This window comes from Danio aesculapii, chromosome 8 (genome assembly GCF_903798145.1).
Source record: "Danio aesculapii chromosome 8, fDanAes4.1, whole genome shotgun sequence".
NCBI lineage: Eukaryota > Metazoa > Chordata > Actinopteri > Cypriniformes > Danionidae > Danio > Danio aesculapii.
The window spans coordinates 26,912,244-26,935,936 of record NC_079442.1 but is presented as its reverse complement, the minus strand read 5'-3'; the positions used below and the strand labels follow the sequence as shown (position 1 = coordinate 26,935,936).

The following is a 23,693-nucleotide window of genomic DNA, read 5'->3' as shown; positions in this document are numbered from 1 at the left end:
CAGTCACAAGAGTTAAACAGCTAGATTCATTCATGTTCCTCTATGATATTTTGGAAAGATCTATGTTTTGGTTTCCTGAACCTTTAAAAAAGTATCAGAAACCTCTTAGGCTTCATTAAAGATGTATTAAAGAAATAGTTCACTCAAAAATAAAAATGTCCTCATCATTTATTCTCCCTCGTGTGATTTTAAACCTTTACGAATCTCTTTCTTCTGTTGAAATCAAAAGAAGATATTTTGAAGAATTCTGATTTCTGAGACCTATCGATTTCTATAGTAAGAAAAAAAAACTACTATGGAGGTCAATGGGTGCCGGCTACCAGCAGTTTTTCTTTTATGTTCAAAATAATGAAGAAGATCAAACAGGTTTTGAACAAGTAAATGGTGAGTAAATGATGGCAGATTTCTTTTTTGGGTGAACTTGTTTCGAACATTTGTTTGTAACATGAGAGTGTGTAAATGACTTTTTGTGAACTATTAACATGATTTGTCATTACAAAAAAAAATCAAATAATCGGATATTTTAAAGAGATGAATTGACCTTGACTGTGTTAGTAATGAGGACTGTAGGGGTTTCCACTATGAGTGAACTTTCTGTTATGTTTTTGTTGTTGTCTTACTTATGGTATGTGTCTCACCCATGTCCTGCTTCAGCATCCCTGTAATCTTCAATGGCCAGACGGAGTTTCCTGCGGTGCATTGAGTTACTGATTCCCAAAACATTTTCCAGATCTTCATCTGTAAGAACTAATAAGACCTAATAAAGCACACAGATTGAACATTCATCCCAAGCATTGCTTGTTCAAACACCCTACAGCATAAGAGCTGATATGATCAGCAGTGTGCAACAGATTAGGGTATAATAACGTAGACAGCAGTTTGTGTAATAAAATGACAGTGTGTCATTTACCTTCCCGCTTTTGACGTTGTCCGCACAGGCGCGTATGTACATCGGCATGGCCATAATAACCTCAAGCCACGCCTGTACGGTTCCTGCCCTCCATCGACACATGGGCGCCGAGCGCGCGAGCTCCACCTGCTGAAGACGATCGAGCTGCTCCTCACATTCTGATAGGCTCACGCTGAGGCGGGCGGTGCTTGGCAAACTGTCGGAGTCTAGATTGGTGGATTATGTGAGAGGGGCGGAGTTTAATGAGAGGTGGATTTACATACGAGCATATTCACTCGCTCGCTTCCCTTTTCTCAGGTATCACAACAATGCGGTACCATGAGTTTACAGTCTACAACATACTTTCTGTGAATTTGAGTTTACAGTATAAATACTTTCTGTGAATTAAATTGCACAACCTAAAATAAATAATAATGTTAATCAAAAGGACAAGAGTTGGCTCACTACAGAACAAATATGATTGATTTTATTTTATTTAATATTTTTGCATTTATGAGGAATGGATATCGTTATGGATGTGACATCTCTCCTTTATGGATGAGACAGATGTGAAATAGCCACTTGTGTGACTTTGGTAAATTAAATATAATAGTTTGAAAACATTGACAGAGACAATTTTTGAGTATTTTTAAAGTACTGTAAAATACTTGTTTACACAACAAACTTAGAAACGGTTTTCATATTTTGGTGAAAACTTAATTTTTTATGGCGTGATTGACATTTGCATGGAATTGCTCTTCTACTTTATTAGTTAATATAAAGCAATGATTTCTAGTTATTTTAAATATGATTAAATTAATTAGGAAATTACCCATGGCAACTATATTTTACATTCGGCACACTAGCCTCAATCAAGTTTGGTTTATGGCCCTTTCATAAGAAAAAGTTTGGGCACCCCTGCTTTAAAACTAGTGAGATGTCAAACACAAATTCCACCAGTAGGCGGCAGCACTAAACTGCCTTCAAAAACAACAACCAACCCAAGCGTTCATAATTGGTTGTTAATGGGGTTGTTTTTAGTGATCCCAAAAGCAAAGCTCCTGGCAGTGTTTACTCAGAATCAGCTTTAAGTGTTTGGGTCCAGAGGTTGTAAATCGGTGACTGACAAAGCAGATGGCTGCTAAGTGCTTGTAAAGACTGACTTTTTTTACTAGTCTCAGATACTGCTTTTAGCTAAACACCCTACTATAAATTTGCATACTAAAAAAAAAAACCCTTATTTCTGTCACTAGAACATCAGAAAAACAAATTTAATTTTTGTGACTGAAAATCACTGCAATTAAACCAAATATTGAGTTTCTCTTCATCGGTTAAAAAAAACATTGTAAAATAAAACAGAATATAAATATGGCACCTTATATGCTATTGTAGATGGTGTTGGCATTTTATATCCACTAATAGAAACATTTTCCTCAAGATTTGAAAGACATGTCATCAGTAGTTTACAGAATTAATCAAAAATAGCCTTTTCCTCCAACCTATACTGTACCCGCTAAGCTCTTGTAAAGACGGAATGTTTTTGGAAAAGATAAACAGCCTGTCAGGTCTGTTTTCCCCTCAGTACCTGCCTTCAGCTAATCTACACACTATTTTTCTCTTCTTCTTCTCTAATAAGCCCTTCGTTATCAGGATTACGGAGTTTGCACATCACCAGGAGCTAATGAGGGCCTGCAGAGAAAAACAATATATACAGAATTCATCCTGAGCCAAACAGACTCTGAGAGCCCCTATGAAGACTTCAAAGTAAGCAAAAAAGGACAAACATACACACACACACACACACACACAAATGCCCCATGTGGTTAAGAATATTTAGTAATGAGTTAGTTAATTATGATAACACACACGCTACAACCTGAGCCGTCGGGCAGATGATGCGGCCAAAGGCAAGCTCAGGGAGGCAAAGTGCCAAAACACAATTACAAAGAGCGAAGAACTCAGCCACACGCTGTTCAGTGTTTCTCATTTTATTTCAAAATAGTCTGTAGTTATATAACTTATTACCATTTTTCATTTCCATGCCATTTAGAGTTCCATGCTATTCAGCACCAGCTCGAGCCAACACAATATCTTCCATCTCCAGCTGACGAAGAACACACTACATGCTCTGGAAAACGCGTTTATTTCTTCATTTCGTGTCAGTGCAATATTGAAATGTACACAATGGTTAGAGTCTGCCACTGAATGATAGCTAGCATTGATTTCAGAAAAAAATAAAAGAGACTATAATTACCAAGTTCAACGATGAAAGGCCCTGTAGATTAAAGGTAATTCGGTCCCCACTCGCAAAAAGCAGCATGGGAAACTACAGTGGAGCTCTGTGTCGTACCCTGCTTTATTTAAGGGTTAGTTCAACAATGAAACTTTGCTGTTGATTTATTCACCCCCAGGTCAACTAAGATGCGTGTGACTAATTTATTTCAGTAGAAAGTTAATGTTATATATACATAGTTTTAGCTGACAGCACTTCGAGAGTCAAAAAAAAAAAATTACAGGCAACACTAAAGTTATATGTACACCGTTTACAACATTATTAAGGATTATTAAATGCAATAGTGCTGTAACTATTGTTGAGTTTCTTGCACTGAAGTCCTCCAGGTATCATCAGGAGCAACATGTATACATTTTGTTTTGCCTGTACTGCTATGGAGAAAATGTAATCAATAATGATGATAATAATGAAATATATATCTTATCAGTTTCTCTGGACTTACTGGATTTATTAGGTATGGGAGTGAATTAAATTTTAATATTTGTTTTATTCTATAAAGGTCTGAGAACATTTCTTTCAGATTTCAGACTAAAATAGTGTCCTACAGATCTATTTCATTTGGTCAGAATAACACATTTTCATTTGTTTAGACCGAAAATTAGGGTTATTCCTCCAAATAGTGAAGCATTGTTCCCGTTTTATTATTTAATTATTATTTTTATTAATATTATACATTTTTTATTATTATTTCTAAATTAACATTTTGCATTTCAAATTTTTAACTGGGAATGTCATCAGTGGCTTACATAATAAAACTGAAATGACATTTCAAGAATACATAATAATAAATTGTAAATCCTAATAATAAGAATAATAAGAATAAGAATATACATACATACATACATACATACATGCATACATATACATCTACATTATACATATACTCTCAGTTTCTCTGGACTTACTGGATTTATTAGGTATGGGAGTGATGAAATTTTAATATTTGTTTTATTCTATAAAATTTTGAGAACATTTCTTCCAGATTTCAGACTAAAATAGTGTCCTACAGATCTTGTTTTATTTTTAATTTGGTCAGAATAACACGTTTTCATTTGTGAAGACTGAAAATTAGTACTGAAGCATTGTTGACATTTTATTATTTAACTATTATTATTATTATTATTAAATTATTATTTTTTCTAAATTATTTTGTATTTCAAATTTGTAAATAAATTGTAAATGCAGACAAATTGAGAATTATCATTCATTTTATTGCATAGCTACAGTATATATATATATATATATATATATATATATATATATATATATATATATATATATATATATATATATATTTTTTTTTTTTTTTTTTATTTTTTTTTACTTGCCATTATATAAATAACAAATGACCACAGCTGCAGCTAAAAATCTTTTGTAATATTCTTCTGTAATAAAATGTCACCAACATATTGAATGCCTGAGGATGAGTATATAAACAGCCAATTTCCATTGGTCCATGAACTACCCTTTGTATAAGCACTGATCTGTGATTTGTATCTGGGTTTTGCCTCTGGTGGGTTAGTGTTGCAGTGAAGGCAGTAGTCAGAGTTAGTGTGTGTAACGGTGATCATAAACTCTCCTGTGGGACGAGCACTGGTGGAGTCACTGCTCACTACGAGTCACACCACGACACCAAATGTCCAAAACATCAGAAGAAGCTTCAGTTTGTGCTTAAAGAAACATACATTGTTTTGATCACAGTGTGAAATGGCACACATTCCTTATAATTTCACACACACACACACTGAGGGTCCTGCTGGCATCCTACAGGAGAGCTCCATCAATATGTTTTTAAAAACAGCCAGACACAATGAGCGTTAGATGATATAAAAGGCATCTGGAAACATTTACAAGCACTGAGTGCACAATGACTAGTATTTACACATTCAGCAGTCCTTCAAGTTTTCAGTGAGATGCTAAAGTGGGTAAAAAATGAACACACACACACACACACACAAAAACACACACGCTCTTCCTCTGGATCAACTGCGGCACAGTTTGGAAACACTGTACAGTCAGCTTGTGCTCATAAAGATTAGTGACACACACATTCACACACACACACTGAAACAAGAGTGTAGGGGCACTCAGCGACGTCACCAGTCTGCATCCTCCTCTATATAGTAGTCGGGTGCGTTTGTACCATCAAATAGAGTGGGGTCCATGGACTTTCTCTGCTTCCCTCGGCCGAACACCCGGGACAGAGAGCCCAGGCCCATGCGCTCTTTCTTCTTCCTGCGCCTCTGCTCCTCCAGGTCCTCTAGGGACTGCAGACGGGGACAGAGACAGAAATAATGAGCAATAGGAAGTAAAGGTGATACATCAGAAATGAGCAGGCGAAAGTTATTTTGTATCGCGGCTCAGTGCACAACCAAGGCTGTCACAATGTCTCAATCTCACGCTACAATAGCAGCTGAAGTGTAACAGCAACACTCCAGATTTATCATTTAAAAGGTGCTTCATGTAGGCTTGACTCTTTTAAAGAATAAAATTACCAATATATGTTTGCAGATATTTCGTTTTAGACTTCTAAAGCATAAAAATACCCTAATGTTTACATTTTATTTAGTTTTAGACTCTTCTAAAGTATAAAATGACCTTAATATGTTTGCATATATTTCGTTTTAGATTCTAAAGCATAAAAACACCCTAATGTTTGAATTTTATTTAGTTTTAGACTCTTCTAAAGTATAAAATGACCTTAATATGTTTGAAGATATTTCGTTTTAGACTTCTAAAGCATAAAAACACCCTAATGTTTGAATTTTATTTAGTTTTAGACTCTTCTAAAGTATAAAATGACCTTAATATGTTTGCAGATATTTCGTTTTAGACTTCTAAAGCATAAAATTCCCTAATGTTTACATTTTATTTATCTCTAGACTCTTCTAAAGCAGTGTTTCCCAACCCTGTTCCTGGAGGCACACCAACAGTACATATTTTGGATGTCTCCCTTTTCTGACCCATTAACTTCAGGTGTTGGAGTCTTTTCTGGTGTTATGATGAGATGATTCAGGTGTGTTTGATTAGGGAGAGGTTGAAAATGTGTACTGTTGGTGTGCCTTCAGGAACAGGGTTGGGAAACACTGTTCTAAAGCATAAAATTACCTTAATATGTTTGCAGATATTTCGTTTTAGACTTCTAAAGCATAAAAATACCCTAATGTTTACATTTTATTTAGTTTTAGACTCTTCTAAAGTATAAAATGACCTTAATATATTTGAAGATATTTTATTTTAGACTCTAGTAAAGTGTAAAATTACCTTAATATGTTTGCAGATATTCACAGAAATTGTTAATTTCGAAGTGAAAACTAGATTATTTTGCTTACCCCATGAGCAGATTTTTTTGATTGATTTAGGGAAAAACTCAGTTAATTTTGACATATAATTTCTGAAAACAAGACAATATTATTTGCTTGTCTAGAAAATGCTTTTAGATTGATGTATTTTTAGATATTTATACTAGAAACAAATAGGAAAAGCATTTTGTTTGTTTGTTTGTTTGGTTTATAAATATAGCGCATTTGAAAACAACAAATGTTGACCAAAGTGCTTTACAAATTCAACCAACACACAAAATCTACACTTGTATATGTAAACAAAGATAAAATTAATTACAATCAAATGCAAGAGACGTGTAGTGTAGAAAACATACTAAGTGAACAAGTGTTCATCTGAAAAACAATGCAAAAGTCGGTTATTCTCCTTTGAAAGTGTGTTCTGTGTTGGGATGTCTGTCTTTGTTTTGGTCTAACACCCACTGCTATTTTATCAACTTATATTTTGGCATTCCGGGTTACCTTGTTGGAAAACACAGAGTAGTTCATTTCTGTCATGAATTCTACCTTAATGTACGCAAATGTGGCTAAAAATTTACAAATTAGCTAATAATACAACTGTAAATATTAGCTGAGCAGCTTTAAGGCTTGATCATCAGACATGCTCGCTCCTGTTTGTGTCATTAATCTGGCGACCTGCATGTGAATTGAGTCGACTTAGGAGTGGCTGATTGAAAAAAACACTCACTGATATTTTGAATTTGGACTGCAATACCTAGTTCAACCTCTAGGTGTCAATCCAACATGCTGCACCTTTAAAGGTTCAGGACACCCTGGAGTACTTTTTTTATTATAACAGATTTGTGTGTGTTGAGCATCATTTAAGACAACGTCAGCACCTGTCAGCTTTAATAGTGGAGAAAAATGGATAATTTGGAGGTTTTGTCAGCTAATTTCATCTTCTGGGTTTAAAATAATTTTTGGGGCGGGATCAAAATCAGTGATGTAGCACGAAAGTGAAGTGATGATGCGTCGTTTCTCATTATTATTCCTAGCAAAGTTTTCTTATCCTATGAGAAGACCCTGCTTCTTAATTATTCATGACTGCATGTGCTTTCCGAAGGCAAGGCAGACCTGCCAAGCTGTGAGTCCCAATGATTGGGTGAGACCACGTCTGCTCATGGCACGTGTCGTATGTGTTTGTTTTCATGATCCACGGAGTTTGTTGCATGTTTTTCCTTGCGATGCTGTCAGGGCTGATACAGCAATACTGTTGGTCTACAGCAAGCAGCAAGCCTTTTTGTTGGGGGAGCTGTTCAAGAATTGGAGAGTGGCGGACTTCGTCTTTATCAGTTGAGTTTGTTACAATTCAGACACATCACCCATCTGTGCTGCTGTGTTCGCACATGTTTAAAATTCTCCAGATTACCAGCAGGGCTAATGGTTAAAATAAATAGGGCAAGAGACCTGCTGCACTGCTCCACTGTGTCTGTATTCAGACCTGGGATTAAGGAAGAGAGAAGTCTTCCTCATTTATAGTGTTTATTTAAACATGATTATCTTTATGATGATGTAACAAATAGTGGTTATGTGTATATGAAATTACAAATAACATGTAGCAGGGCATTAAATTAATTGCTGTTTATTTCTTTGTAATTTAACTTTGTAAACTATAAAATCATGAGTCTCCTCATGGTTTGTGTTCCATTTTGTGAGCCAACTGATAGTTGTTTGCTCCCCTTTTTGACCCCTGCTCTGCTGGCCATGCCCACTCCTCCCTCTGCTCACAGCACTCCAGGCCCATAATGAAGCATTTTTTGAAAAAATTCTGAGGTAGACTTGAACCGAAAGAGGGGGGTTTCATTACCCTTTAAAGTGCAAGGATTAGAGTATGGTGCTGTGTGTTCTTTTCACGTTGTCACGGTTGCAATTTTAATAACTACAGCAATAATAATAATACAAAATAATTATATGTTAGTATTATAATAATATCATATAACAAAAAAAGAATAATATAATTTTAAATAATTATTAAATCACAAATTAAACTGATAATTATTACTACTGCTGCTGCTGCTGCTATTGTTGCTGCTGATACTTTTACTGTTGTTACTACTAATAATAAATCATGAAAAAATATTTGTAATACTACAAACTATAAAATAAAAATATTATATTTTACAGAAGTTTACTGTAATATTACAATTAAAACAACAAGTCAACAATGTCTTCCACAAATTAGCCAATTAACAAAGCTATGAATATTTCTGAGTACGGTTGTCTTGAATTACAACACATTATTAGTTATTATTTTTTAGTTATTCTGGGTAAAAGTTGGCTAAATGAAGAATGTAAATCCACATGCAAATCTTGTTTTGGAAATAGGTTTGGGAATCAGGTGGACAGTACCAAGCCACTGTACACATTAGTCCGTTTGTGTATTTGTTTTGCAATGCAAAAATGCCACAGCATGCGTGTGTGTGTGTGTGTGTGTGTCTTACATTGCAGAGGGAGTGTGTTCTATGTCGAGGTGAATCTGACGGTGTTGAGGATCTTTCTCCCTCCATCACTGAAGCGTCTGACATCACAGATGCTTGTTTCGAGTGACACGGACTGATTCTGGCCGCGGCTGATGACATCATGCTGATTCCATCACCGTCACACACACACGGTGATGCTTTCAGGACTAACACACACACACAAATACAACCAGAAAACACAAAAAGATTTAGTTAAATATTCCACTAATAGTGATTAGCCAATTTCCACAGTTCATTGTTTTCATTAAGAATTGCAAATTGGTTGATTGCACATTTCTAACACAAAAATCTAAACATTGAATAAGGTCAGATTCAAAATTATTATTATTTTTTTTTTTAAATATATATCCTATGGGAACTTAGGAATGTCTTTATATTACATAATTCTGAAATAAACCTTTTTATTTATTTATTTATTTATTTTTATTATTCATTTTTATTATTTATTTATTTTGATTATTTATTTATTAATTTATTTATTTACTTGTTTATTTTATTTATTTATTTTCCTTATATATTTATTTACATATTTATCTTATGATGTATTTATTTTATTGTTTATTTATTTTATTGTTTATTTATTTTATTTCGTTTTATTTATTTATTTATTTATTTTTCTTATTTATTTATTCATTTTTGTATTTAATTGTTTATATTATTTATTTATTTTTCTTATATATTTATTTACTTATTTATTTTATTATTTATCTATTTATTTTATTTTATTATTTATTTATTTATTTATTTTATTGCTTATTTATTTATTTTATTTTATTTATTTTAATTTATTTAAATTAATTTTTATTTATTTATATGTCTTTATATCACTTCATAATTCTGAAATAAACCTTATTTATGTATTTATTTATTTGTATTTATTTATTTATTTATTTTACTAAATAAAATATTGCATATAATTAGGCATATTATGTAAAAACACATTCCTCTTTAAAAACCTTCAAAATATAGATACAAATAAAATTGTGAAGTGGTTTATGCAAGTGCTTCTGAAGTGGAGATTTATGGCTCAGCGCATAATGAACTAATATTTGAGAAAACAGCCTTAAATAATATGTATTGTAATTGAAATCTACAAACCCAAACTGATGTAGTGCGACAAAATAAACACTAACAAAATAAACACTGTATTTTGATCTTTACATTAGACAAAAAAATCCCCCCAAAAAGCACACAATCTCAAACTTGAAGTGTATTTTTTGCCTGCAATTTCATGTGTTAAGAATTAGAAAGCTGAAAGGAACTGATTTAACAGAAGAATCTTTCAGACGCAGGCAGGTCATGATTTGTGTGTAAAATGTGTGTGTACCCTGTCTGTCCATGGAGTGGTAGAGGTTCTGTTGACTCTGTCGTATGGCAGCAGTCAGAGGAAGCTCTGCATGCATCGCCCACTCCTGGTTGCCGTTGACGACAGTCTCCGTGGGCATGGCCAGTGAGTGGCGCTTAGGAACATCTTTAGTGAGAGTAGCCAAAGACTGTTTTGCCTGAAACACACAGACAGATTTAATTCAATCAGGTCCGCTTCCTCGTCCAGAGACAGTGTGTTGTAAACAAGAGTAAAATGTGTGAAAGGGAACGTGTGGCGCTGCCTACAATAACTGCTCACCGTAGTGGCAGTCTGGAGCTAAAGTTAAACTTAATCACCACAGGCCCACACAGAATCTGCACTCGCTCAGTTCTGCTCAAACACTACATATGTCGGATTATATCAACTGCTATCAACATTTTACATCACGTGGTTATTTTTATTTTCTCTGTTTTTTGGCTGCTGAAAAAAATGGATCGGAATAAATGAACATGCATACAGTTGAAGTCAGAATTATTAGCCCCCTTTTGAATTTTTTTTCTTCTTTAAATATTTCCCCAATGATGTTTAACAGAGCAAGGAAATTTTCACAGTATGTCTGATAATATTTTTTCTTTGAGAGAAAGTCTTACTTGTTTTATTTTGGCTAGAATAAAAGCAGTTTTTAATTTTAAGGTCAAAATTATTAGACCCTTTAAGTACATTTTTTTGCGATAGTCTACAGAACAAACCATCGTTATACAATAACTTGCTTAATTACCCAAACCTGTCTAGTTAACCTAATTAACCTAGTTAAGCTTTAAATTGGACTTAAAGCTGTATAGAAGTGTCTTGAAAAATATCTAGTGAAATATTATTTACTGTTATCAAGACAAAGATAAATAAATCAGTTATTAGAAATGAGTTATTAAAACTATTATGTTTAGAAATGTGTTGAAAAAAATCGCCTTAAAAAATAATATACAGGGGGGCTAACAATTCAGGAATGCTAATAATTCTGACTTCAACTGTATATACAGTTATATTAAAATAGTGAAATAACCCAGTGAAATATTAATTGTTTTTCAAATATTTTCCAAGTGATGTTTAATGGAGAGAGGAGTTTTAAAAATAATAGCTTTAATAACTAAGGATGACAGTAGATAATATTTATCTAGTTATTTACTAATATTATTCAGCTTTAAATGCAATTTAAAGGCATAACTTGGTTAATTTGGTTAACAAGGCAATGTAGATTAATTAGGCTAGTCATTAGACAACAGTGGTTTGTTCTGCATCCAATAAAAAAAACTTAAGGGGGCTAAAAATATTGACCAAAACAAATATTTAAAAATTATGCAAAAACTGCTTTTATTCCAGCTAAACTAAAAGAAAGAGAGTAATGTAATAAAATCTTTCAGCAAACAAAAAGGCAGAGTTCTCTCTTAAAATACATTTTACCATTCTGATTTCTACTCTGCAAATTTCAGCATTTTCCTCTCCCTCGACCCGTGCAGAAAACACAAACTGTGCAGATTCCATTCTGGGCCTGGTTCAAAATCACTTCACACCACAGTCATGCCAAACAACAAGCCAAAAAGAAAAACACCACCACCACCACCAAGATCTCCATCATCACAGGGTTAGGATGCTTCCCAAACTCCTAAACACTGAAAAAACTAACATGCAGAGAGAAAGACAAACACACTCCACACTGGCACAATGACACATGCTTTTTTCAATTTCTCAAAACAATCACATTGCATAAATTGTGCACACATCAGAGGGTGGGTCAACACAGCAGACCAATCACAGAGAGAGCTGGGATTGATTGACAGGCCTGGCTGATCTTACCGACACTGTTTTAGGTGAGGCTGGTCTTTCAGGAGATCGAACAAACACGCGACTCTCTAGTTTCTGAGCCATAAAGCTACTCATCTGTTAAAGAAACACACACATAAACAACAGCACACATACACACACACTGCCCAACTCTCAAGTTTTTTCAGCTACTTTTGTGACAGATAGCATAAAACACATATTTATCAAATGTCAAATGTTTATAAACCCATTCAGCTGACGAAGTAGGTAACCCAAAAGGGCCATTCACAAAAAGGATGATAATGATGAAGATAGCATCAAAGGTTTCATTCTAAAAATCAATGTGTTTGTAGATTTCACACCATAGCAATAACTATGCAGAGAAATATTACAGTTGGAATCACTTTCAGAACAAATGATTTCAGCTGATAAATGATAAAACAAATCACAAACAATCCCCAATTACAAACAATGTGAATTAGATGCATTTTCATCAAGATATTAGAATGGTAACGGTGGTATTGGTAGCCTAGTAATTGAGGAAGTGGAATTACACTAGGGCTGGGTTATTAATCTAAATAAAAAGTGACTAAGAAGAGCTGTGATTGTCATGCACATCTTGTCAGGGAAGGTACATTTCTGTGATCAGTAGTAAATATCCAAAGCCAGAGGTCTTACACAGAAACTTTAAAACCCCATGAAGAAGAAATCCAGAGAATCCCTATATGCTTGTTAAGTGTGACGTCGCGCAAAGTGGCTTCTAGCTCCAAGCACCATATCAAACTATGTGAGGAGACTCAACAAACGGTATTAATAAACGTTTACAAATCGTTGTAATACTTTTAAAAATCCTGATCGCAATATACGTTATATCCATGCCTAATATCAGATGGCCAGAAAGAGCCAAATATCGGTGTCTGAGATGCAGCAAGTCCAGAGACTGTTGTGTACGCCCTGATTTTATATAAAATTCACCTTAATGTGTGATATGACTATGGCCAGACAGAATCTGCTGACATTTTTTGCTATTTCTGCAGAGAATTTTGTAGAAAATCTGCGGATTTATGTGGAACGATTTTAGGAGTATTGTTGGAATATCAAGCCAATTCCATGCATGTTCAATAAGAAAAGGTCTGGAGAGGGTTTTCTTCAATGCCAAAAATATTAGTAATTTATTAGATCCAAATGAATAATTCGATGACAAAGCTCTGGGTTATGTTACCCCAATGCAAGAATTACATTCAAGAGATTCGCAACTAAAATACATTTCCCTGACTCCAGCATATATATACACAACTGATATTAACAGGCGGAGTTTGTGTAACGTCACTTATCAGTCATTCTGCAGTCCTGTGAGTGTTGCCCCCAGACATACTTCCTCTTTCTGTAACCCTTCTCTATATACCAGAACTGAATAATTAAGTGCATCTTTAATATATTTCACAACTTCTACAAGCATCATGCTCCTTGTGACATGTCTAGACTTCGTTTTAGACAGCAGTTTGGAAAAAGAGTCCCCGCACTATATTTATTCGTATTCTGCTATTTCCCTCTTGTCAGCAGTTCCTTCTAAAAAGTATGCACAGTAAAAAAAGAAGAAGTATGCCTGGTCAATATATGGCATCATACAATAGAAAAAGATTGATTAATCTGTTGTTAGTCAAAACATTTTCCTAATAAAAAATAAAGACACAAAAGTAATAAAAATAAATTCCTTTTTTCCACAGTATCATAACTAAAAACTTAATATATGAAATAAAAAAATAATAGCCTTTTAACTTATATTTAATGTTTACAATGTAAATCCAATTAGATCCACTTCATTTGGTAAACAAAGCAAGTCTCTCATTTAATATATATCTACTAAAAGACAGAAAATATAACTTTACAGACTGTATTATAAATAAATCATATGAACATTTTCATATTAGTCAATAATATTACTGAAATAATTTAAAAATGCAATAAATATAAAGTTTCACACATTTACACAAGTCAATAAATAAACGGGCTTAAAATGTTTAGAAATCTGCGAATTTCTGCATGCGCAGATTTTGTGTGGGTCTAGATATGACTAAAAAGTGCCCATAAACAAATATTTTCTCAGTTCAAATGAGTAGCGGCTTGGACCCAAAAACAGTATACTTTACATCACGACTTAACAAGTGGATAGACCTTTTTGACAATTCCGGGTCACTCGGTAGCGGAAGGCGTCATAGCTGGGTAAACTTGGAGTGCAGTGACTCGGAGAAAACAACAAATAATTTGTTTTAAAATCCTATTTGCTGAAATAATAAAGGAAAAACTCCATAATGGTGTTATCAAGACTGTCAGAAAAAAAAATGTGTGAAACTGATAACAGCAGCCAAAGGAGAGAATAACGTCAAATTTACTCTCAGCCCATAGATGCTGAATTAGAAACACCTCGCATAAGTGGTAATTCGCTTGTACTTTGACGCAAAGATGATATAAAACATAAATAAATGTATATAAATATTCCTACATTAAAAAAAAGGGATTTAGGATTATAATGACCGTTAAACGTGTTATAACAGTTTTGTGAAAAGGGTCCATTGACCTAACTCTTGATGTAAGAGCAGGCCCAGCCATTGGAATATTTTTAGCTTGAGACTTCCGGTTTCATCCACTTCAATTGATTTTTAGAGATTAAAAACAGCTTGTTAAGCTTCTTGAGGTTTCAAACTGATGTTTTTTTTATTGTATTATTCAACTTGTTTAGTCATGAACACACTTGCTTGTAGAGAAAGTAGTTTGACCGTTTTTTGACGTTTATTATTTCTAGTCATTTCTCCCATAATCAACTGAAACGAAATTCTAAAACAAAACGCAAAAACGAGTGCACTTTCGGATTGCAGAATATAGTCAATAGCTATTAACAGATGATTTGACCATTTTCATTGATTCTGCTTGACAAACAGTCACACGACTATGGAATCATCTAACAGAAAGCTTGATTTTAAACATTTCGCTTGAGTTATTAATTAAGTTTGGAGTAAAAACGTTTTATGTTGTGTGGCAATTTCACATGAAGTGCTTACTGCAAAGTTCACTGAGAACTGATGACACAAACATCGGCCATTTGATTAAATCCATTTCAATTTTGAACATGATTTTGCATAGCTTGTTAGTTACCTACGACTGAACATGGAAAACACATTTGATCACTCGCCCAGGCCTGAATTACATCATCAGCGGTAACAGGCGATCATATCAGCTGAAATTTTCCTATATATGACAAATGCATTTCCATCTACAATTATTCATATAAACGTTTTCGTAAAAAGTCTGAGGGTGCTTTCACACTTCAATTGCCTGGACCGAACCCAAGTTCGATTGTCCCCCTTTGCCACCTTCTCGGCTGGTTTATGTTCATACCTTCTTTTTTCCTCCTGAACCCCGAAACGAGCTGCTGCTGTGTGTACAGCTGTTGCTAAGTGACGGCCACGAAAGCAAAGTGTCAAAATGGAGACATCCGCACATCGCAGTCGTTCTGCTTTTACTGAATCGTCTGGTTTTGGACGTACAGAAAGCGACTCATGTCCATTTGCCGCAAAAATATTATAAATGTTCAGAACATAATGTGATGTCTGCAGAAGCTTGTTTTAGAGGAGACAAGCAGACATTATCACTGTGTTTTCCCTGGCTCGGCCCCGCTTGTCACCAAGGTACAGTACATGATACACAGACACACACATGTGAATGAACGTTATAAAAACAATAGTTTGTTGTACAGTTGGCAGCAGGGGTGGACTGGGACAGCATTTTCAACCGGGAAAAGTTATTGAAGGTCAGGCCAAAGTGCACGGCAGGCCATAATCACGGTGGCAGGCTAGATAGAGCGTCAGGCCACCGGGAAAAATGTGCTCCCTTTGGCCAGTCCGCCCCTGGTTGGCGGTTCCGTGAACCGAACCAGAGTGCACGCAAACCGTACCTCAGATCACCTCTTTCAGTGTGCACCTCAGAAGACAGCATTCACACTAGCTAAATGTACCAAACTCTGACGTAAAACAAACCCAGTGCTAGTGTGAAAGCACCCTAAAACCACCTCAAGCAAACGTAACTTTTTTGTGATAAATAATTTTTTAAAATCATATACTGTACATATATTTGAAAAATATTTCATTTTCAGGTCATATAATACTATTATAGGGGTGTCAAAATTAATTGTTTCTTCTGAGCACCGGTAGCATCGGTATCAGTTCAGTAATAATCATAATCAGTTATTGTGTACGGACGTCATTTATCTCATATGCGCTATGTCACTGTAGCTTACTATGGTGAGGGAGGCGAGCACGAGTATTTACAACACTCCAACTACTTAAAAACGCACAATTTCACTGCGTGTGTGTTTGCTGAATCAGTCTTTCACTTACAGCAGAAGCCCCTATTTCACTGCGATTGAGAGAATGAAAGTAAACTCTATTTCTCTCTCTCTCTCTCACTGTGGCCAATTTAAACTGCTGGCGAGACTTTTTTCCTCTCCTTACGGCTGTTTTACAGCGATACTTCTGGACACAGACACGAGCGCGTGCCTGCGAGTTTTCTCCACAGTGTCTATCATGGATCAGCTGTGATCGCCGCTGCCGCTTATCAGTGTCACTCATCTGTGTAGAGCGCAGCGTGCAAGAGCCAATCGCAGCCCTTTTTGTTGAGCATGTGACCAATCAAAGAGGTGTAAGAGAACTTGGTAGACATCAATCAGAAAAGAAAGCTAGCGGGATATTTATATTTGTTTATATTATTTGCTATAAATGCTCGTGTTGTTTAAAGGTACAGTTTATATATCTGAGTGTTTGTATTAAAGGACAAAATTTAATGCACCGAGTTATCGAATTGAAGGCATGATAATCGTAACCGATCCGTGAGACCAGTGTAGGTTCACAGCTCTATCATATAACATATATTTGAATGTACTTTAAAACTGCAGTGCACAGGTTTAAAATAAACTGATCGTTTTGGTTCGCTAGTGTGGATGCAAATTTATTTAGCACTGTTTTCATATTTACTGTTAATATTGTTATTTTTGTACTTGGTTTGAAAAGACCTCTAGCCCGTTTCCCTACATTATGTGCATCTTACCATAGTCAGTTCAGCCTCCAGCTCCTTGATCCGGTTCTCTTTCAGGTCCAGTGCTGAGCGGAGAGCACCCGCGTGTTCTGTGGCCTCTTTGGTTTGTCGTCGAAGGTCCCACTTCTCACGCTCTAACAGATCCTTCTCTCTCGCCAAGACTCTCACTGCATCTTCACTCTCCTGCGACACGAAAGCAACACGTTCACAAGTTTAAAAGTGGGAATATATCCAGATTTAGACTTTGTAAATGTATTAATGCATGAGAAATGGAATCTACTTTTCGGTGTTGCTCGTAGTTGCGTATGAAATCTCGGAGCTGCTCCTCGCGGCTCTCTAGTGTGGTGTAAAGCTGCTGCATCTGATTGACCAGATCAGTCCTCTCCAACCTCAAACGCTTCCTGTCTGCCTTCATTGCTGGAAAACAGAGAGACAGAGATCCAGATATACATACATACATACATACATAATAATAACAAAGACTTTTGATTTCCTCAGAAGGACCCCTAATGGAGAACCTCAAGACAACCTTTTATGTTAAATGTCCTTATGAGGTATTGGAACTTTATTATATCTCTCAAATGCAAAACTATTTATCTCCATATGTTGGGTTTCTAGAAAGAAAGCCTGATAAGACTCTAAAGTGGTTTTATTTATTAAAATATACAGTGGAAATCAAAATGTATTTCTTTTAAAAATGTTTGCCCAAGTGCTGTTCAACGAAGAGAGAAGATTTTTTCAACACATTTTTAAACATAATGGTTTTAATCATTTCTAATAACTGATCTCTTTTGTCTTTGCCATGATGACGATGCATATTTTGCTACTTATTTTGCAAGGCTGTTCAGCTTAAAGTGTGATTTAAATGATTAACTATGTTAATTAGGCTAACTAGGCCAATTAGGATAATTAGGCAAGTTATTGGATAACAGTGGTTTGTCCTGAAGTAAACAATTAAGAATAAATATCTTAAAGGGGCTAATAATATTGAGGTTAAATTAGTTTTTAAAGATTGCTTTTATTTCAGCCAAATTAAAAGAAATAAGACTTTCTCCAGAAGAAAATAATAATAATAATAGGAAATACTGTGAAAATTGTCTGGGTCTGTTAAACATCATTTGATAAATATTTGAAAAACAATAAAGAATAAAGGTTTCACAGGAGGGCTAATAATTTTGACTTCATTTCTATAAAAGACTATATAGGATCATAGTAATTTTTGAATATTGTTAGTTAATAATCATTTGACATTATTGTTATGTTTAACTTATTTTAAAAGTCTTCTTATAGTAATGTTTTAAAGAATAGTGGCACATTATAAAGGTTTAAAAAGGCAATTACTTAATATTTTGAAGCTGCACTGTGATGCTTAAACTGAGTTGTTTAAAATGTCATTAAACAATTCCTGCTGTAAATTTGACTGACAGGATTTTCTGGAATATAAATCATTATAGTGTCTTCTGCATGTCATGGCAAAAATGAACAATAGTCATTATTTTTTGTAAAAAAATAAAACTGTATAAAATTAAATAGGACACATTTTTAAGTACAATAAAATGAAAGATATATTAAGCTGACCCCTGTATAAAAATCCTTCAAAAACAAAAATACTTTTTTAATCTGTTCAAAGAAAAAAAGCACATTATGGTTTTCACAAAAAAAACAGGTTTCCAGGCACCACAGCTGTTTCTTTGAGCACCAAAATTCACCATATATTTTAATAGAAATAATAATAATAATAATAATAATTATTATTATTATTATTATTACAATTTTTAAAATATGTTATAATTATTCATTCATTCATTCATTCATTCCTTTTTCTTTTCGGCTTAGTCCCTTTATTAATCAGGTGTCGCCACAGCGGAATGAACCGCAAACTTATCCAGCATATGTTTTACACAGCGGATGCCCTTACAGCTGCAACCCATCACTGGGAAACATCCATACACTCCTATTCACACCCATACACTATGGACAATTTAGCTTACCCAATTCACCTGTACCGCATGTCTTTGGACTGTGGGGGAAACCGGAGCACCCGGAGGAAACCCACGTGAACACGGAGAAAACATGCAAACTCCACACAGAAACGCCAACTGACCCAGCCGAGGCTCGAACCAGCGACCTTCTTGCTGTGAGGTGATCGTGCAACCCACTGCGCCACCATGAGGCCTGTTATAATTATTTTAATACTTAATTTTTAGAATGATTAAGTTTCATAATTTCGCTGTTTGCAGTCATTTTTTGTATAAGATTCTTCTTTGAGGAACATTAAAAACTCTGACTAACCCCAAACCTTTCAACAGTGGTCAGTTTCATCATGTTGCATGATTATAGACATCAAAACCCCAACTCCAAAGTTTAATACAGAGTTATGGGTTTAAAACAAATCCTAACCCTGAGCATAAGAAACAGCAATCCTCAGCAGAGCCCTAGCGAACACCAATAATTAAAGAAAACAATCAAAAAAAAAAGAAAGACAAAACAAAACAAAGATCATTTGCTCTTCTAACTATGAAATGGCTTTAAAATATGCTTTTTTGTGTATGTTAAAACCTTTTTTTTTAAATATATACTGTTGGTCTTTCTAGTTTTCCACTGACTACTCAAAAGCGTGTCAAGACTTTTATAATTATCAACTTTCTGCTCTGATTTAAACAGTGTGAATTAAAATCCGATTCAAAAGGAGCTTGCAGCAAGGCTGAGAGAATGCAATATCCCAAATGAATAACTAAAAAAATAAGATTTCCTCATCTCCCCATTATAACAGAGAAGCTAAATGTCATCCATCAGTGAAATTTTATGCAGTAAAATCACATCTTAAACATTATCTGCATTTAAAATGATTTTTCTTATGCTCTTTAAATTGCGACCTCAATCCATTTAAACACAATTTGCATGTAAACGTTGCCATTTCCACATGGCTATTATTCTGTTGATGTCCGAGATGTCCATTTCCACACTCCAGTCTCTCTCTCTTCTCCCTTTCCTTTTTTTCGGGTGTCTCTTTCTCTCCAGCTGGCTGTGGTTAATACTGTGCGATAACAGAGGCAGTAATTGACTGTTTTAGGTTGTTTGTAGCTTCTGCTCTGACTTGCAAATTGCAGCTCATCTTTTCCAAGGACATTGAGTCCATTCACCCACCACTTAAAGACTCATTATACAGGAGCCAAACGCCACACAAAAAACCTTTTACACACTCATGTGCGCACACACACACACATATACAGGAACACCTGGTAGGAGGTGGACAGAGATTGTGAATAGCAGTGAACATTCAGATCAGTAGAGCCTCCAAAAAAAAGCTGTTAAGATTTTCTCACAAGCTGTAGGTTGAATTGAATCCTGTATGTTCCTCTTCCATTAGCTCACACACAAATCATATTATGGGTTACTTGAGATTTCAGTCTCTTGGAGATGTGGATTGTGCAATGGTTGTTTCAGAATGACTCAATGATTTCATTAAGCAGACTGTGATATTAACAGGATTTTGCCACAGATATTTCACATGTGTATTTTTGAGCAGCTTAATATTGCAGCCCTCATACAGATTTAAGCAAGCTACAGTTGACGGCACTCTTGAAGTGTTGCCATGTCTATTTATTTTAAGCATCTTTGTTGTTTAGGCTTGATGTTATTAAATTTGTATTAATTTTTTAGCACAGTTTTTGGGTTTATTTTGGTTAATTTTGGTCTTATTCTTGTTTGCCGTTTTTTTCAACAAGAACTAGCAACACAAATGAGTCAAGGTCTTGTTGTTCAGTTCGATTCTATACACATTGCTCAGAATTTTTTGTTTATGCGGTTGTCACTATGATAAGCCATAAAAATGTAATCTACAGATCACAAGAATCTGCTTTTGCTAACACTTTATTGTGACGCTCCATTTGAGCATTAGGGCGTATTCACACAATGTACAGTTGCCTTGAACCGGGTCAAAGCACACTTGTCCCCCCTCCCGTCTCCCCCGACGGCCCGCACTCACATTACATTGGGGCCTGGGCACGCTTCCATCATAGATGATGCGCTGTTCAGTAAGCGTTTTCGTTCAGCACAGTGGAGATTTCTTTAGTTATATTGTTTTAGTCATTTGATATGCAGTTACACACAAATATTTCGCCGAACAGATCCGCCACTTTTGACGCTCATAAACAATCATTAGGAGGTTTGCTGAAGGTGCAGCTGCCGTGCAGTGAGGGTTTTGAGTCTTTAATAAACTACGACAGTTTGCTTTCATTGAACAGTAAGAATAATTAATAACTCCATATCACACAGTCCCTTAAAAGTTACTTCTCGCTTTCAGTTTCGGGCTCAGTTTCCTGAGCCCAAGGGAACCAAGCTTTGGCACCCCTCTTCCAACCAGGCCAAGGCCGGCCAAGTGAACCGTGCCTGAGCCCGATTCAGAGAACTCAGACTTCTCAAACAATCCGGGAAATGGGCCTGGGCATGGTTCGGACAGCATAGTGTGAGTACGTCTAATATACTGTCTGCTTAATATCTGTTGATACTGCTCCTTCAACAGACATTTAACTGACTATTAGAAACTTTGCAAGTACATGTCAATTTACAATAATCCTAACCCCAACCTATCAGTCTACTTATAATCTAATGAGAATTAGTGGGCATACAGATGCAATGTAACAAACAGACCATCAAAATAAAGTGTGAGCCTACTTTTTTGTTTACATAATGTTCTCTTTTCTATTAAGTACAGTACAAGTACTTATTCCTTGATATTCATTCTTTAGGTACAAATTGAAAAGCTACTTTAGTTCTTAGTGCTTAGAAACTAGTTCTTATTAATTAGATACTCATTCATTAGACACCATTATTTACTAAATAGACATTAGTAATTATTCATTAGACACTAGAACTTATTAATAAGATACTAGTACTCATTCATTAGATTCTTGTACTTTTAAAATAAATACCAGTGCCAATCATGAGGTACTTGTACACTGTAAAAAGTGAATAGTTGATTTTACTTTAAAAATCTGAGTAAGGGTTCTTTCACATCTGTGGTTCGGTTCGTTTGGTTTGCATTTTTCTGCTGTTTTTTTGGGATTCTTTTCACACCACACTGATTGTTTTGGTCTAAACCAGTTAAAAAGAACCAAAATGCAGTCATGTGACGAAATCCACATCACTCATTGGCCAGATGTTATTGAACGTATTTCCTAAACTGCTTTTAGATTGGTCAGAATTCACGTGGGGGAAATTGCCAATGGAACACCCGCAAGTAAACAAACCGGCAGACACAAAATGTCGCTTTTTACTATGGATGGGATGACTGCGCTGGCTGATTGTATCCCGGGTCATAGTGTACTATATAGTTTGTATACCTAAATTTACACAAACTTTATATTTCGAGTATGAAACGCGGCTGTGGCTAGAAAACAATGTTTTAATGCATTGTAAACGGCGAAGGTGCATCGCAAATAACTTCAGGAGGAGATGTGAATTAATTTAGCTAAACTGCGACATGGTCATCTTTCAGAAATATTACCAATGATTTATCAGTACTGTTTTTCCCTCCCTCTCTCTCTGTTTAATATTGTTGGTAAAGCGCTGTCAACAAATATTTTTCCTCCACATCCCATAATGCACAACACATCGGACTACGGCAGCTAGATTAGTCCAAAAAGGTGCAGTACTTTTCGCGGTTGGGTCTGTTCTAGTTCGGATCATGTTCTCACCACAAACTAACCGCACCAGGATTGATTTGAAAGCGTACTAAGATCATCTCTTCAAGGAGGTCTCGGTATGCTTTTTTGGTCCGCTTTTGGTGCGCACTCGAGTGCGATTGCTACATTCGCACCTGCCCAAACGAACCGCACCAAGAGGGGAAATTAACTCTAGTGAGATTCAACCGAACTAAATAAGACAGGTGTGAAAACACCCTAAATCTGTTGTCTTAAAAAATATTAAGTAAATGAACTACAGTGTGAAATTGTCATTCCAATGCAAATCAATTAAACTAACTTAATGGTTTTTACAATTTGAAGTTGATTAAACATAAAACAATTAATTTGTCCCAAAAAAAACTCAAGAATTGTGTCATCTCAGCTCATTTTAAATAAGTAATTTGAACTTAATTATTTTTGAGTGTATGCACAATACATAAAATACACACAATAATAACAGTTACAAGTTACAAAAGGATTACTTTAAGTAACTAATCACTTTTTACAGTGCACAGTCTTCAGTTGCGACTAACTCTTCTACTGTAACGCGTAACAAATTTTTACCATTTATTCTGTGGTGATCTTCTATTGAGATTTCAACTATTCAGTTATGAATATGCAAGCAGTTGTGACTAGTACTTTGACTAGATCTTTTATATTTACAGTATTAGTAGTTATTCAAATGGTACCCAGGTATTCTACACTTTAAAATAATACTTAAATACTACTATTTTACTGCTCATTCAAACTACTTATTTAAAATGAGCTGAAACAACCCAAATGAGGAGATT

At 35.1% G+C, this 23,693-nt stretch overlaps 1 protein-coding gene across 4 annotated transcripts in view; it reads right to left on the bottom strand.

Moving 5' to 3' along the window:
• kazna (kazrin, periplakin interacting protein a) overlaps positions 1–23,693 on the bottom strand; it is an 84,915-nt gene that overhangs the window by 10,681 nt on the left and 50,541 nt on the right. For all 4 annotated transcript variants that reach the window (XM_056463511.1, XM_056463510.1, XM_056463512.1 and 1 more), the window contains 8 exons: positions 17,496–17,632; positions 17,228–17,398; positions 12,161–12,244; positions 10,331–10,505; positions 8,965–9,149; positions 5,326–5,449; positions 911–1,116; positions 639–757 (listed from right to left, as the gene is read on the bottom strand). In XM_056463511.1, coding sequence (XP_056319486.1) covers positions 639–757; positions 911–1,116; positions 5,326–5,449; positions 8,965–9,149; positions 10,331–10,505; positions 12,161–12,244; positions 17,228–17,398; positions 17,496–17,632 — 1,201 coding nt within the window. The remainder of the gene's footprint in view (positions 1–638; positions 758–910; positions 1,117–5,325; positions 5,450–8,964; positions 9,150–10,330; positions 10,506–12,160; positions 12,245–17,227; positions 17,399–17,495; positions 17,633–23,693) is intronic.